Genomic DNA, 14,713 nt, shown 5'->3' with positions numbered 1-14,713 from the left:
CAGAGAAAAACACCTAACAATCAATTTTATAGTCCCCAAAATTAGTACAGTAAAAAGTGGCACAAAATAAAAATTCAATAGGTTAGGATGAATAAGTAATTGTTGCCATAATCTGAATAAATAAACTGACCAAAGTTAAATACAATTTAAAACACAAAATCTAGAAAATAGCTAAATAAGTTAATCCTAAGCGTATTTGTTTGGTTAGTTGTTAAAGGATTCATTAAAAATTAGCAGATAGGAAAAAAGTAAGATTGTTCAAGAAACAATGTAGTAGGGGAGAGAGGATATTCATGGATTAAAGACCTAAATGTGAGACCTGAAACCATAAAAATCCTAGAGGAGAACATAGGCAATAAACTCTTTGACATTGGCTATAACAACTTTCTTCTAGACAGGTCTCCTGAGGCAAAGGAAACAAAAGCAAAAATGAACTATTGGGACTACAACAAAATAAAAAGGTTTTGCACAGTGAAGAAAACAGTCAACAAAACTAAAAGGCAGCCTACTTAATGGGAGAAGATATTTGCAAATGACATATCTGATAAAGGGCTACTATCCAAAATATATAAGAACGTATGAAACTCAACACCAAAAAACCAAATAATCCAATTAAAAAATGGGCAGAAGACATGAACAGACATTTATCCAAAGATGATATTCAGATAGCCAACAGGCACATGAACAGATTTTATCATCACTCATCATCAGAAAATTGCATATCAAAACCACAATGAGATATCACCTCACACCTGTCAGAATAGCTAAAATCAACAACACAAGAAATAAGAAGTACTGGAGAGGATGTGGAGAAAAAGTAATCCTCATGCACTGTTGGTGGGAATGCAAACTGGTGCAGCCACTCTGGAAAACAGTATGGAGGTACCTCAAGAAGTTAAAAATAGAACTACCCTCCAATGTAGCAATTGAACTACTTATTTACCCAAGAATACAATTCACTAATTCAAAGGGATGCACGCACCTCGTGTTTACAGCAGCATTATTTACAATACAATAGCCAAGATATGGAAGCAGCCAAGTGTCCCTTGACCCATGAATGGATAAACAAGAGGTGGTAGATATATACACAATGGAATACTATTCAGCCATAAAAAAGAATGAAATCTTGCTATTTGCAATGACATAGATGAAACTAGTGAGTATTATGCTAAGTGAAATAAGTCAATCAGAGAAAGACGAATACTATATGATTTCATTCACATGTGGAATTTAAGAAACAAAATAAATGAGCAAAGAGATAAAAAGAGAGAAAGAGAGATAAACCAAGAAACAGACTCTTAACTATAGTGAACAAACTGAGGGAAAGAGGGTAGGGATTGGGCTATGTAGGTGATGGGGATTAAGGAGGCCACTTGTTGTGATGAGCACCAGGTGATGTATGGAATTGTTTAATCACTATATTGTACACCTGAAACTAATGTTAACACTGTAAAAAAATAAAGTTATACTTTAAAAAAAAGAGGATATTCAGCAATATAAAGTTGCATAATAGACAAAAGTAATAAATTCAGCTATATAAATTTCTGACTTACAAAGAAATCGAACAAGTTTTTATAAAGTGATCTCACATTTTGCTGATAATAATTAATCATCTTATAAAATAAATGCCTCTGATAACAATAAATATTCATTGAAAAAATATTTATAGTTAACTTCAAACGTTCTGCCAACATAGGGAGAGTTGAAGCATATGTCCCATTGAAGAGGGATCAAAGATATCATATGCCAAAAAGTTCTGACCTTTACCTTTTGCTTTTTAAAATTTTGTCATTTTCCCATCTACCAAAGACTTGATATGGAATTAGACACCCAATAAGTATGTATTGAATAAAACCTGTTGTAGCAGAATAAGGTGGGAAATACAATGTTCTAAATGGTACAAGTGGATCCATATTTAATAATTCTCCTATAAATATGGAGGACATTATTTTAGCTTTTATTTTAAAAACTACAATAGCTGCAAGTTGCCTAACTTAATGGGTAAGCTAAAAATCAAAATAATAAAAGTGAGGGGAGCCTGGGTGGCTTGGTTGGTTAAGCATCCAACTCTTGATTTCAGCTCAGGTCATGATCCCAGCATCGTGAGATGGAGCCCCGCATTGGGCTCCACACTCAGTGTGGAGTCCGCTTGGGATGCTCTCTCCCTCTCTTTCTGTCCCTCTTCCTGCTTGTGCTCTCTCTCCATATCTAAATAAATAAATAAATAAATAAAATATCTCCCCACCCGCCAAGAAAAAGGGTAAAAGTGATATGAAGTGGTAAGGTGTGTCTGCCTACCATCTTAAAGCCAGAAGTAGAACTGGTACAGTGCTCTCCATATTCAATGAAGATTTACACTAGATATTATTAAATGCAATACCCTCTATGCAACATCTCTAAGGGACACAATATCAAAGTCCAATAAAAGCGTTACATGTTTGACTTGACATCAATACTGCAGTGGCCCTCAGTATTTTGTGCAACACCAACTGCCAAACTCCTTAATAATTTCGATTAATTTTTTATGAGATATAAATGCGGCATTATCATAGAAAAATCCCCATAATGATAAAAAAATAACTATTTCCTGAAATTATGGCCAACAGTAATTCCAAATGAAATTCAGAAGTCACAAAATGGTTAGAATGATTACCAAGCCAATCATCAATTCCTATAAAATGTATCATCCTTCTATCATTGAAAATACAATATAAGGAAATGGAGTACAAATCACCAAATGCAACATTAGTACTATAACAGTCACAATCATATGTATATATAAATACCCAAAAGTTTGATTTCAGGAGTGCAATTACAGATTTAAGCATTTGAGGGCAATTCACAACTTCAGTTTCTGTTTCTCTAAAATCAGTAAAGCCACTGTTAATGTACATGCCTTTCAATACCTCTTTAAATTCTTACGTTTTCTTTTAGAATTACATACAATGTGCTTTAGCTGATGTGCAAATTGTCAATATTTTCTTGATCACTTATCTATAAAGCAGTGCACTGCATGTCATGAGGGATAAAGAGATAAGCAGCCTGTCATCACAGATGAAGGTGGACATATGAACCAATGGTGGAAATGTAGCTAATACAGCTGAAGATAGAGCAAAATCGCATTGAGGGCAGCTCAGAAATGGGTGAGAAAGAAATATGTGAATGATTTCCAAGGACGAAAATGGAAGCAAAGGCATTCCAAGGAAGCAGAAAAGCACGAGCAAACACATCGAGAAATGATGGCAAATGGGAAAAGATAGCAGAACAAAACAAGTAAAATGAAAAATTTTGAAAAAAGCCAAATTAGTGAAAGAAAATGAGTATAAATATGAGTTTGTTACAAACAGAAATTTAGCAATAAAATAATGAATGCCAGTGTTTTGTTTGTGTTTGCTTTACAAAATTGAAGGGTGGTAAAGATAAAGGAAAGATGTATTGATCTGACTACATTATGTATTTAGAGCTATATCCATTCCTATTAGATAACCAAAAGGAAGGAAGGAGAGTCTAGATTTGGACCTTTTAAATATTAAATAGATATCAAGAACTAGGAGGCATTTCAAATGTAACCAAAACTTGTCAAGCTAAAATTTAGTAATTTGGAAGAAAACATTACTTGAATAAGTCAAAACTAAAAAATTATGGCATTATCCAAAGCTACATAGAAAGGCAGTAATGTATAATTTTTCTCAGTGTCACTCAGATAGGGTCAAAATTAAAATCCATTACTTTTTAAGTGAGGTTAAATGTTCTAGGACTATGTGGTAGAACGAAGCCAGATGACACAAACCTCCCCCAATACCTAGTGACATATACATTTTCTCCCAAAAAATATATATGTGATTGAGGCAAGAACTCTTTCCTCCAAAGGAATGAAGCATTTATTTTTACTTCCTTTTATAAACTATACTAGAGGGTATTCAAGTAGTTTGAGCTGATGAGAGAAAATTCCTCTTTGTAGAGGAGTCCGGCTAATAAATGTAGAAGGACTGAAAGGAAAGAACAACATTAGAAAATCCCCACTATTTTGCAATGATGGGAACTTTTACAATGGAGGCACTGGGCCATCACCACTGGAATCCACAGACTGACAGCAGTGTCGCTGAAATGCTACATCCAGTCCACGTGCCACCTGAAGGGATGCGACGTCGAGACAGCAAACGCTATCAAGTATTCTTCCCAAACAAGCAAAAGTTCAATCTGAATTTAATCAAATATTTAAATGTAAGTTCTGACTAACTGAAGATAGAGGGGAGAGAAGTTTGAGACCTTTCACAGTAAAAAGTCTTTAAGTATACAGTGTTGCTTGAAGAACTGCTATTACTGTAACTTGGCTAGATTATGGGATGTGGTGGCAGAAGAAGCTTCACATGGAAGTTGTGGTAAGTTCATGGCATTCTTTAAATGTTGTATCAAGGAATTTGGATTTTATTCTCAGGCTAACATTTCCCAAAATGTGTTCCGGGATACTGATGTATGTTCTTCACTCTTAAAAGAGTGGCATGGATGTTTCGTTTTTTAAATAAGTTAAAAAAAACCCTCCATATTCTCTTTGATGGGCTGAATAATCATAATGTTCATTAGCACGTTGCTGCAGAAATATCTACTGAAATTGAACACAGCATTTCACAACTTACGGAACAGTTGTTTTGGAGAGTGTTTGTTATCATCCCATAAGAAGCCAATCTAGAAAGTGGCACTCTACGAGGGAGCACTAAAGAATCTCAAAAAGGGTGGTGTCTTGCTCTGACCGGTATTCTCTGAAGATAAACTAGTGGCAGTAAATTGATGTGGGAAGACAGTCAAGCATTTGGAATAGGTCAGGTGTGACATGACAACATGAATGGACTGAGGCACTGACATGGGATGGAGGTAGAAATCAAAAGATACAATGAATATCAATGGAATATTACTGCATAGGTTTTAGAGGGAGCACAAGAGAATCACCAGATGACATTATTGAAGTTTCTAATTCAGATGAGTGGGACGGTGGCAAAACCATTGCTATAGTTGCAACATGAGGCAAAGTAATTGACGTGGTAGAGAAATACGCTTGCAGTAGATGTACAAAGGTCTACGATCAAAGACTATATTTATTTAAAATAGATTTTCTTATATAAAATTCAAACTTTCTCATGGGGAAATGCTAACTAAGCAAATATTAAGAAATGACTCCTACCTCAGGATTTTCTTTTTCCCCTTCTACACTTGCTTACGCCATGCCCTGGTTCTACTTACCCACAAGGTCTATACGTGAATACAATGTAACTCTCTTCATCACTTCTTTCAATAAAAGTCACACATGTGTGCTTTTCCCAGTGCCTCATGGCCTGCTTGAACATGGCTCGCTGACTGCCTGGAAAAATGGCAGGATGTTAATAAAGTAAAGTGTGTGCCTTGGGGAGAGTGCTACATGCTGGCTCCTCCATCCTGAGTCTGGCTGGGCAGTTCAGACGCCATCACTCTCATCAACCAACAAATACTAGCCTAGAGCACCACAAGTGATCACTCTTAAGAATGGACACCCACCTTATAATCAGAAGGTTCAAGCTCACTATCTCTACAAATATGTGTGTACAAGGCTCTGTCAACAGGACATACATTCTTCCTGACAGTTGAAGAGAAATCAGCTTCCCGACTTGGTGGGCACATTTGAAACTCAGTTTAAAAACAGTACTTTAGACTCTTAGAGCTCTAGACTAAAGATATTTTTCAATTTCAAAGACATTCTAAACCAATAACCGAGGTGAGTGAAGTATTTCTCATGTTTGATTTAATACTATATTCTATATATTAGTACTCTGGAAAAATACACACTTGATCTGTATAATATTTCTTTATAAAAATAAACACTCTGGGAATATCTTACCAGTGAAGTTGCCTCCTATAACATAAGGAATAACACCTCCAGGCCATATTCTTTCGGTTCTTGATGTAGCAGCTCTGGGAACTCGATTTTTTTCATTTTGCCCTGAGAATTTTAGAGGTACTTTTCCTTTAACTGTGCTGTTTTGCTCCAAGCCTGCAGTGACATTTAAAACATTCTGTGAAACAGAAGTCCTTGGTCAGGGAATCATTTCCTCTTAAAAGACTAAAGTTAAAATGTCTTATTTACATATTGGTGTAAATATGCCTGAAGTCAAAATGCACTAAAGAAAAACTTCATTTATATCATATGCTTGAAAAAGTATTAAAATATTTAAGTACTTGGTGTCAAAATACTATTTCTTAATGCTCTATGAGCAAATTTTAATCAATTCCCATACAGCAGCCTACAGCGGCTAGACGTCAGGCAGACTGGTAGGCCACAAAAAATTGTTTTATGTATTTTAATTTACTACATCACTGCCAATTCCCCACCAGATGATAAATAGGCATTGTTTAAAAAGTCACAAGATACTCAAAACTCTTCTTAACTCTTGCTAAATCCTTCATTCTTTTAAATCAGGACTGATATTCCATAGGACAGCCTAAAATTATGAAAATTACAGAGAGGATAAGTGAAATAATGTTAAAGCAGATATGGTCTCAGCCCCCTGGGACACTGGTGTATCTCCGTTCAAATTTCCTCTGGATTCACATCCAGGTGATTTAGCACAATTTAGAGATCAGCGCACAACATCAACAGGCCAACGTAAAATGCAGCCTCTTTCTGGAGCAGCTTTCAAGTCTGCAGTCATTAATTTTCTTGGTGGCCTTTCAAAATATTTTTGTAACTGTTTTTGTTTTTCCTAAATTTGCATTATTATTCATTCTTATTCATCTATCACTGTTGATCCAAATATCACACTAACGGAATATACTTCAGACACAACCAACACTGAACGCATGCCCCTTATTCCCATGTCCCTAAAGGTCTATTTTTTTTTTTTTTAATATCCTGAAGCAAAGCTTCTTTGCTTGGGAAAATTATTCCTTGAAAGTGTGTACTGTCAATTATTTAACTAGTAATTCATCAATTTAAAAAATGTTAGGACAAACTTTGAACAGAAAACTTTTTTAAAACTCGACAATCTATAAACAGTGTTTAACAAATTCAATACTGTAAGTATTAACTAATTTTGAAACCAGAAGGCTATTTTTCTATGTATATTTCTGGAAGGGTCAAAACATTTTCAATCAATTTTTTAATCTAACCAATCAGTTTGTCAAGTTACTTTAAGTGGGTTTTATTTCAAAACGGTCATGACGTTTTTTGATTAAAATTGATGTAGTTCCATGCTTGATAAAAACACCTTAGTGTGATATACACTGCACCGGAAATAAATATCAACAGTAAAATAACTCCCTAATGCACTTTATAATAATGAGAAGCTGAAAATAAGTTAAAGAAACATTTCAATTGTCCCAAATTAAGTTCTAAAACATTTACATGAAACATCAGCTAACAAAAATGAATAAAGGACTGTTTCTCAGCATATACCCTTTACATACTTCCCATATTAATGGCAAACTGAACTGCTATTAGTATAATATTTACTGTACATCAAGTCAAGCGTCTGCAACTTTAAACATTGATATACCAGAGCCAATTCTTCTTATCCTGTCTATAAGCTGGTAGAGGGCCCCTCGTTTCTTTGACATAACATGGTCTCCAAATCCACCTTAGGAATAAAAGAAAATAGTTAAGTTAAACTCATTGCATTTTAAAGCTCTTCTAAATAAACCATACCAATAGGCTACATTGATTTCTCTTTGGACATCTTCTTTTATGCAGTCTTAGAATGTTAGAGTCATGAAGATCCATAAATCTTGGAAGAGTGTAAACATTTTACAAACACAGTTTTGGTAACTAAAAACAAGTGGGCGGGGTGATCCACAGAGCAATTTAAATGACTTTATTTGGACATCATGGCAACTGAGTCATCTATTGATAATTTGAAACATTTTCCTTCACTGTGACCTTGACATCGCATAGTGTTATATAGGATGACAGCAAGTTGCTCTGCCCTGTTGATTGCATTCCAGCTACTTCTCCAATGTAAACTGAATATTTGCAGAAGCCAAATCAGCAATGGAAATAAAAACATTAGAAGAGCAAATGTATAGTGCAAGTCTTGCTCCAAAGCTGTGATCAATTTTAAATATTTTTAACAGCCTATCATATTTTATAATATATTCAAATATAATTTGAAAATGAGTTTTGATAATTTATAAAAACCAATGACACATAATTACAAAGACATCACAACAATCCAAAAGGATGTTCTGCAGCAAAATACATTCTGTTATGCTATGTAATTGGCAAAATTTATAAAAATCAATGTAAAGAATTTTATAGCTCAAAAGGTAGGAGAGGAGGTCAGGATAAGGAAATACGACCTTTTGCAGTTTTACCAACTGGAAAAAGAATAGAAAAGGCAGATTTCCTGTCAGAAGTCAGAAACCAGATCATGGGAGGAAAATCCAAGTCCTCTGATTCTCATCCCAGGCCTTTAATAAAATGTTCTCCCAATTTTATCTCCCATTTTCCCTTCTTTTTGAATTTTCAATTGACAAATAACAAAAAGGCATCACTGAGCAAACAACCAATATAACCACTAATGATATCTGAACAAGTGTAGATGCATTCATACCACGAGAGTATGGTTCATGAGTCCCCTTGGGCAAAGAAAATGAAAGGGCCAGAAATCCATAAAGACAACAGACTGTGCTTGCACCTTGATCTATTTCTTTCCAATATCTTTTTTTCCCCTTTGAAATTAATACCAAAACTTATTTACCTAGATTAAAGCTAATAAAAACCCAAAATAATCACAAAAACCATTACCATATAAGCCTCCTAGAGCAAAAGATCAATTAAGTCCTTATAAGGCAAGTAAGTTAGAGTGCTTGTTCACTGACTAATAATGCACTTGATTATTTGCATTACATGGTCACATTTTTGCTGTGCTACTTGAGAAAAATTTTTGAAATTTTTTCACTGAACATTTTAGAAAGATGAGATAATATTTAAATGTATTCATTCCTAAGTAGTTATAAGAAACATTTTTAAAGAATGGCATTTATATGTTTGAAATGACAATTACGTAACAATTACACTTCAAACTATATAGGCCCGGAGCACATATAAATAGATTTAGAAGAAGGTTAATTATGAGAAAAATGAAATGTCTTAGCTAATATTAAGGTAATTACAAGGAGAAGAGAGAGTAATTATAGGATTTTCAAAAAGCAATGTTTCAAAACCAAGAAAGGGAAAAATGCCTTTAAGATTTAGCAATTTTTAAAAATTTTTATAGAAATTGAAATTACAAAAAATTCTGTGTAGGTAGTTCATTAACACAGAAAAAAAGGAAATTGATAAAATAAGTGGTTATTTCTCACATGTTCTAAAAACAAACTGAAAATGTACAAACTAAGTAAATGCTTATGGGAAAAACTATACAGTTTGAAATAAGAAATACAATTAATTTGATCTCCTCACTTGTAAGTCACAATAATATTAGTGGTTATTCCTTGCGGGATTATTATGCACCTTCAGAGTTACTGTCTGCAAAGCACTTAAACCAGGCCTGGTACATGGTAAACATTATAAAATGCTTGTCAAAGAAATTAATTAATAAAATTAAAACTGTGAATAAAATCTAAATTTCCAAATAGGTTCATTTATGTTTAGGAAATTGAAGTTGATCAGCAGGGCATTAAAAGTGACCCAAAGAATACTTAAAGCATTTCAAGAGTATCTTTTCTCCAAAATGAACACAAATTCAATCAAATAATCAACCATACCTGTGGTATGTCCAAGTCCAAAGGGGTTCTGTGTAAGGTCAATTGTCCTATCAATTTGAAAGATACTTAAGTCTTCATCATCTAAGGCAATATCACCCCAAAACACAGCTAAAAAAGAAAAGTTCAATTAAAATGTAAAATATTTAAGAGCAAAGTCAATGCAAACAAAGCTAATTAGAAAAATATTGCTAAAAATATGGAAATGTGGTCCACATAGACAGATATTTCAAAAAGTAACTATAACTGAATATAATATTGGACCTGTTATACCATAATATGAACCCCTTGTAAAAGGGTATGACCTACATTTTCTTACTTTTGATGTTTGATGGGAGGGGTTAAGTCATATGTTTGAATGAAACAGTCCCTGATTTATGGGGGAATCTAAAGAAAGTGAATTCAGCAATCATTGCTAATTTGCAAGTAAATGAAAATCTGATAAATGTGCTTGAATTTACAGTAGATGCCTGTGACCAGCAGCAGGTAGAAGGAGATGTAGCAGCAGCTAAATATTTACCATTACAGGGACTTATTCATCACATTTTTATACAATTATATGCACTTTCTCTAAAGATGACATTGCCTCTGAGTTTCTATAAAATGTATAAATAAATACCAAAAATACTATTTAAGTCAACATTTATTTAGTCAATGACTAGGTGGTAACCTTTGATCTTTAATGATAAGTAAAACACCGTCCATATTTTCAGGAGCTTCAAAATCATTGCCCCAAATCCTGAAAACGCACTGACTCTGTCTTTTACATCCAGTCTTTTAGGCTACCTACTAAAACAAAGCTCTGTAAACAATTGTGGGAAAAAATGAGATAATTTCTCTAAAACCAGTATGTGAATTTCTCTTTTAAGGTTAGAAATATACATTAACATAATAAAAAAATTACCTTCCTTTTTATTTGAGTCCAAAACTAGACTAATCAATCTCTTAGTGGTGTCAGATGTCAAAATATAGTAACTTTAAGAAACACAGCAAATTTAAGAGAGAGAATAAGTTAATCATGAGATTGTAAAACACTGACAAATGCCTTGGAAATTCTGGGATCTCTGTTTCATGATACAAGTTTGCAAATTTTCTTTTTCAAGATTTTCTTCAAATTCTTCTTTTGCAAAAGCAGGAGAGGAGGAAAATACATTAAAATTTTAGGAAATGATGAAATCCATGCTTTTCAAATCACTGTCTTTTAGTAGATCTAAACCTTACTATTTAGGAATTTTAGCTATAAAAAATAGTTAATAAAATTAATTTATGAAATTTAGATTTCAATCCTGAAAGCTTTACTTCAGGCTTTGGTCAAAAGTTTATTATGTAAAATTATTTACCCAGTTTAGTTCCCTCACACAAAATGATATGAGATAGGAAGGGGTTAGACTTATGTGTAAATCTATAAAGGAAGAAGATAGAAATTAGTTCAAGGTAGGTTATCAGTTCACCGTATGGAAAAATATTCATTAAAATTAAAATTCTCTAATCAACTCCTCTCTTCTGCCCTACCGTCAATGGAATGGCAGTCTGTAGAAGCAGAGAGATGCTCACTACCTTTTACTATCATAAAGACAAAGTAATGAAAGGTCTGTAGAACAGTTTACAGCACTGGGTAGGAGGTTGGTCTTGATGCCTGAAATTGAAGCCAGATTCTAATCAGCTTCATACACCCCTAGCAGAAACCACTGATGCTTCACCGTCCCTAAAGCCAGACATCTGAAGAAATAGATGGCCTGCCTAAATTTTAAAAAATTTGCAATTATAGAAAAGTCTTCTTAGTTTTCGCAAAAGTAAATTTTGTACCTATTTTTCAGAATTTTACACTTTCAGGTAAATCCAAGTTTGCTGAGTTATTTAAATCCTCCATCATGTGTGTTTATTATGCAAACAGTTGACGGCATTGACTGGCAGTGACTCTGAGCCTGGCTCTTCCTTTCTTAGTGCTTGGGGCAACTAGAGACAGGAAAACTGTGTCACTGGAACATTAACTCGAGTAGGAATCACAGCAGATCTGGTTAAAATGCAGGCTCTGATACAGTTGGTCTGGAGAGAGGCCTCAGACTCTACATTTTTAACAAGCTGCCATTACTGCAAATAATTGTCATTGTCATCATCTTTATTAGCATTATTTTTTTTTTGCAAGAATAAACTTTTGCTTCTTTCTGAATCAGCTGGTTAACTTGAAAGCTGAGGCACTCAACCAAACAAAACGCAGTTTGTCAGTAAAAGTAGTATGAGTAAAATAAAACTCAAATGTGTTTTAGATTTTTATTTTCTTGTAAGGACTTTTCACATGCAATAGGATTCATGTCTTGATGGATGGATTATATCAAAAACAGAACAGCAGTCCAAGGATATAACACTTCACAGAAGCAAAAACATTACTTCTGGGGAGAAGAAAAGGCACAAGGCCAGATGATTCTTAAAAGGAGACAAAACTGTTCTGAAATACATAAATCCATTTTTTTATTTACTGTTATCTTTTCTGAACTAAAAGGTTCAGTATAGTGTGTCCGTTCTCAACACACCATGAATTGCTTCAGGAAGAAACCAAATATTTCTTTGAGAACAAGCCATAGTCCATGACAAAGCCAATTCATTTGTGTACAGACTTGATATACTGCAGGCCATATGTATCTTTAAATTTTGATACTATCAACAGGAAAAGAAAGAAAAAAATAGCCACCTTAAAATTACAACCTATCACACAGTTTAAAATGCACAATTTCTTTCTTCATATTGCACACATTTGAGGGTTTCCTTGATTCATCTTCTACTTAAATCTAAGTGTCCTATTTCTGCATGCTGAAATATTCTACTTATGCATTGGTATAGCAAACTGGACCACAAGACTCTATATTACATGGATTTAGAATTTGTTTTATAATCTAACACGTATTTGTTATTTAGGTTCCAAGATATTTGTCATTCTCAAATCCGCTTTGGAGGTTTTTTGGGTTTTTTTTTTCTTTATGGTATTTTCTATTTGTTTTGCATCAAAAAAACACAAAAATTAGAAACAGTTCAAAAAAGTATGAATTATTACTTATTAGCCCCATTTAATACAGTGATTTGAGGTCGGGGATATCAGAACTGAAAGCAATACAGGAAACTGGTTATAGATGATAATACTAAGGAAAAGCTCAAGTACAATTAGAATATTTACTATCTGTTTGGAATTCTGCTTGGATTCCTATGGTCAAAAACGGGGTTGGAGCTAACCAACAGGCCAAAACAAAATGTCAAGAAGAACAATTTTTAAACTACATGGAAAACCACAGGTATTGTTTTTCTTCTGAAGGCTATTTGCATTCATTGTACTACATTTTTTTTTTTAATCGAAGACCGAGAAAGACAAATAGCTTTTATTGCAGTAGGTAGAGTAAACACATTTTATAGAAGAATGTATGGTAAGAATGAGCAATTCAGGATCGTGGTTCCTTACACTATAACTTTAAATGATATTTCTTCCACCCATTCAAGATTCCCCAGTGATCTTTAGCCTTTCCGTTTTGAAGCTGAGATCCAGTGACCAGCTTTAAGGAGGCTTCGAGCTTGTGATTTCCTAAAAGCTGTATGCAAAAAATATGTATGAGTGTATACAGCCAGTCACAACATGTTTTGCAGGGACAAGGTCCACCCTAGGTTGTCAGAAAGGATCACACAAAGTAAAGAGCCACTACTTTTGCCAAAAACAAAGTCTTTTGGTCCACTCAGGAGAAAATGCTTGCAAACTAAATACCCTCACAAAAATGAATACATTTACTTGAATTAACGCTAAAGTATCTGGTAGCTGGTTACTACTTGGTAGCGTACTGTAATAAACAAGTTGATAGAGTCTCCTCAGGCATTACCTCTAGAAAGCCCTTTCCGAAACCTCCTCTTTCCAACCAATCTGGTGTCACATCTGCTTCCGTGTCCTGCCTGTGCTTCTCTCAGTAATAGACCAGCACACCAGATATCATACCACGTTTTCAACAGTCTGATTCTTCATTCTAATTTTGAAAATACTGACCACAGGAAGCATTTGCTGTTCATCTTTAAACCCTCACCGCCAGAGTGCCTGACAAAAAGTAGGTCCTCAATATATGTTTTGAGACACACACACAAAAAATGTGAGTGAGAAAATACCCTGGATCGGGGTATAAATTGTGTATGATGAAAAAAAGGCCAGCCATGTCACATACGTCACAGGTTTGCCTTAAGATCCAAAATACTAAATATTCACCATTCTAAGCAATATTTCAAATCATTTCAATCTAGAGTGGATTATTGTTAGATACTGAACAAAAACTTTAAAAAAGGGCAACTGCCTTTCTTTTTTATTTCAGTAGTGTATATTATTAAATGTAGTTATGGGAAATGTGTCCACTTTTCTCTAAACATCACACTGATATACTCAGGAAATACAGACTGAACTAACAGATCAGATATCTTGAGATTTATGAGATTTGAAGAGATAGCTCAAAGATTCAACAATAGCCAAGAGCACTTGCTTCTTACATTGTTTCCATATACAGTTTAAACTTTCTGCTTTTATTGATATTGGATTTAGGGAGGAAGAATGAGGTCATGTGAAGGCCTGACAAGGCTGCTTTGGCTGCTCTACCCTACAATAAAGGCTTAGTAAAAATTTCCTCAGACAAGGACAACAATGAAGGCTCAAAAGTCAACTATTTTTACTTGATTGACAACCACTAAGCAAATTCCCAAGGAAAAGTAAGATTTGGCAAAAGTTCTAATTATACATCTTGGAGATAATGTTACAATACTTAAAAGGGAAAACAACTTTCTGGTGGCATTTCATATGCACAGAATAAATTTTTGCCCCCAAATGACACACATGAAAGTTAATCTAAGTTCCAAGTTTGGGAAACAATTATATTTAAAGTCTTCATACAACATAAAAATAAGTAAGTATATATTTTTATACAGATTCTCGGAATTACTCTTCAAAAAAAATTAGGATGAGAATTTTTTT

At 34.0% G+C, this 14,713-nt stretch overlaps 1 protein-coding gene across 5 annotated transcripts in view; it reads right to left on the bottom strand.

Annotated features, from left to right (window-relative positions):
• Positions 1–14,713, bottom strand: part of TLL1 (tolloid like 1) — a 203,636-nt gene that overhangs the window by 105,681 nt on the left and 83,242 nt on the right. For 4 of the 5 annotated variants that reach the window (XM_026485645.4, XM_048212228.2, XM_044379240.3 and 1 more), the window contains 4 exons: positions 9,733–9,840; positions 7,524–7,604; positions 5,870–6,022; positions 5,239–5,356 (listed from right to left, as the gene is read on the bottom strand). In XM_026485645.4, the coding sequence (XP_026341430.3) occupies positions 5,239–5,356; positions 5,870–6,022; positions 7,524–7,604; positions 9,733–9,840 (460 nt within the window). Of the gene's footprint in view, positions 1–5,238; positions 5,357–5,869; positions 6,023–7,485; positions 7,605–9,732; positions 9,841–14,713 lie in introns of those variants that run through there. The other variant, XM_044379242.3, reaches the window with a different exon arrangement.

The sequence above is a fragment of the Ursus arctos genome, unplaced genomic scaffold, assembly GCF_023065955.2.
Source record: "Ursus arctos isolate Adak ecotype North America unplaced genomic scaffold, UrsArc2.0 scaffold_11, whole genome shotgun sequence".
Taxonomy (NCBI): Eukaryota; Metazoa; Chordata; class Mammalia; order Carnivora; family Ursidae; genus Ursus; species Ursus arctos.
This window is presented reverse-complemented; position numbering and strand designations above follow the sequence as displayed.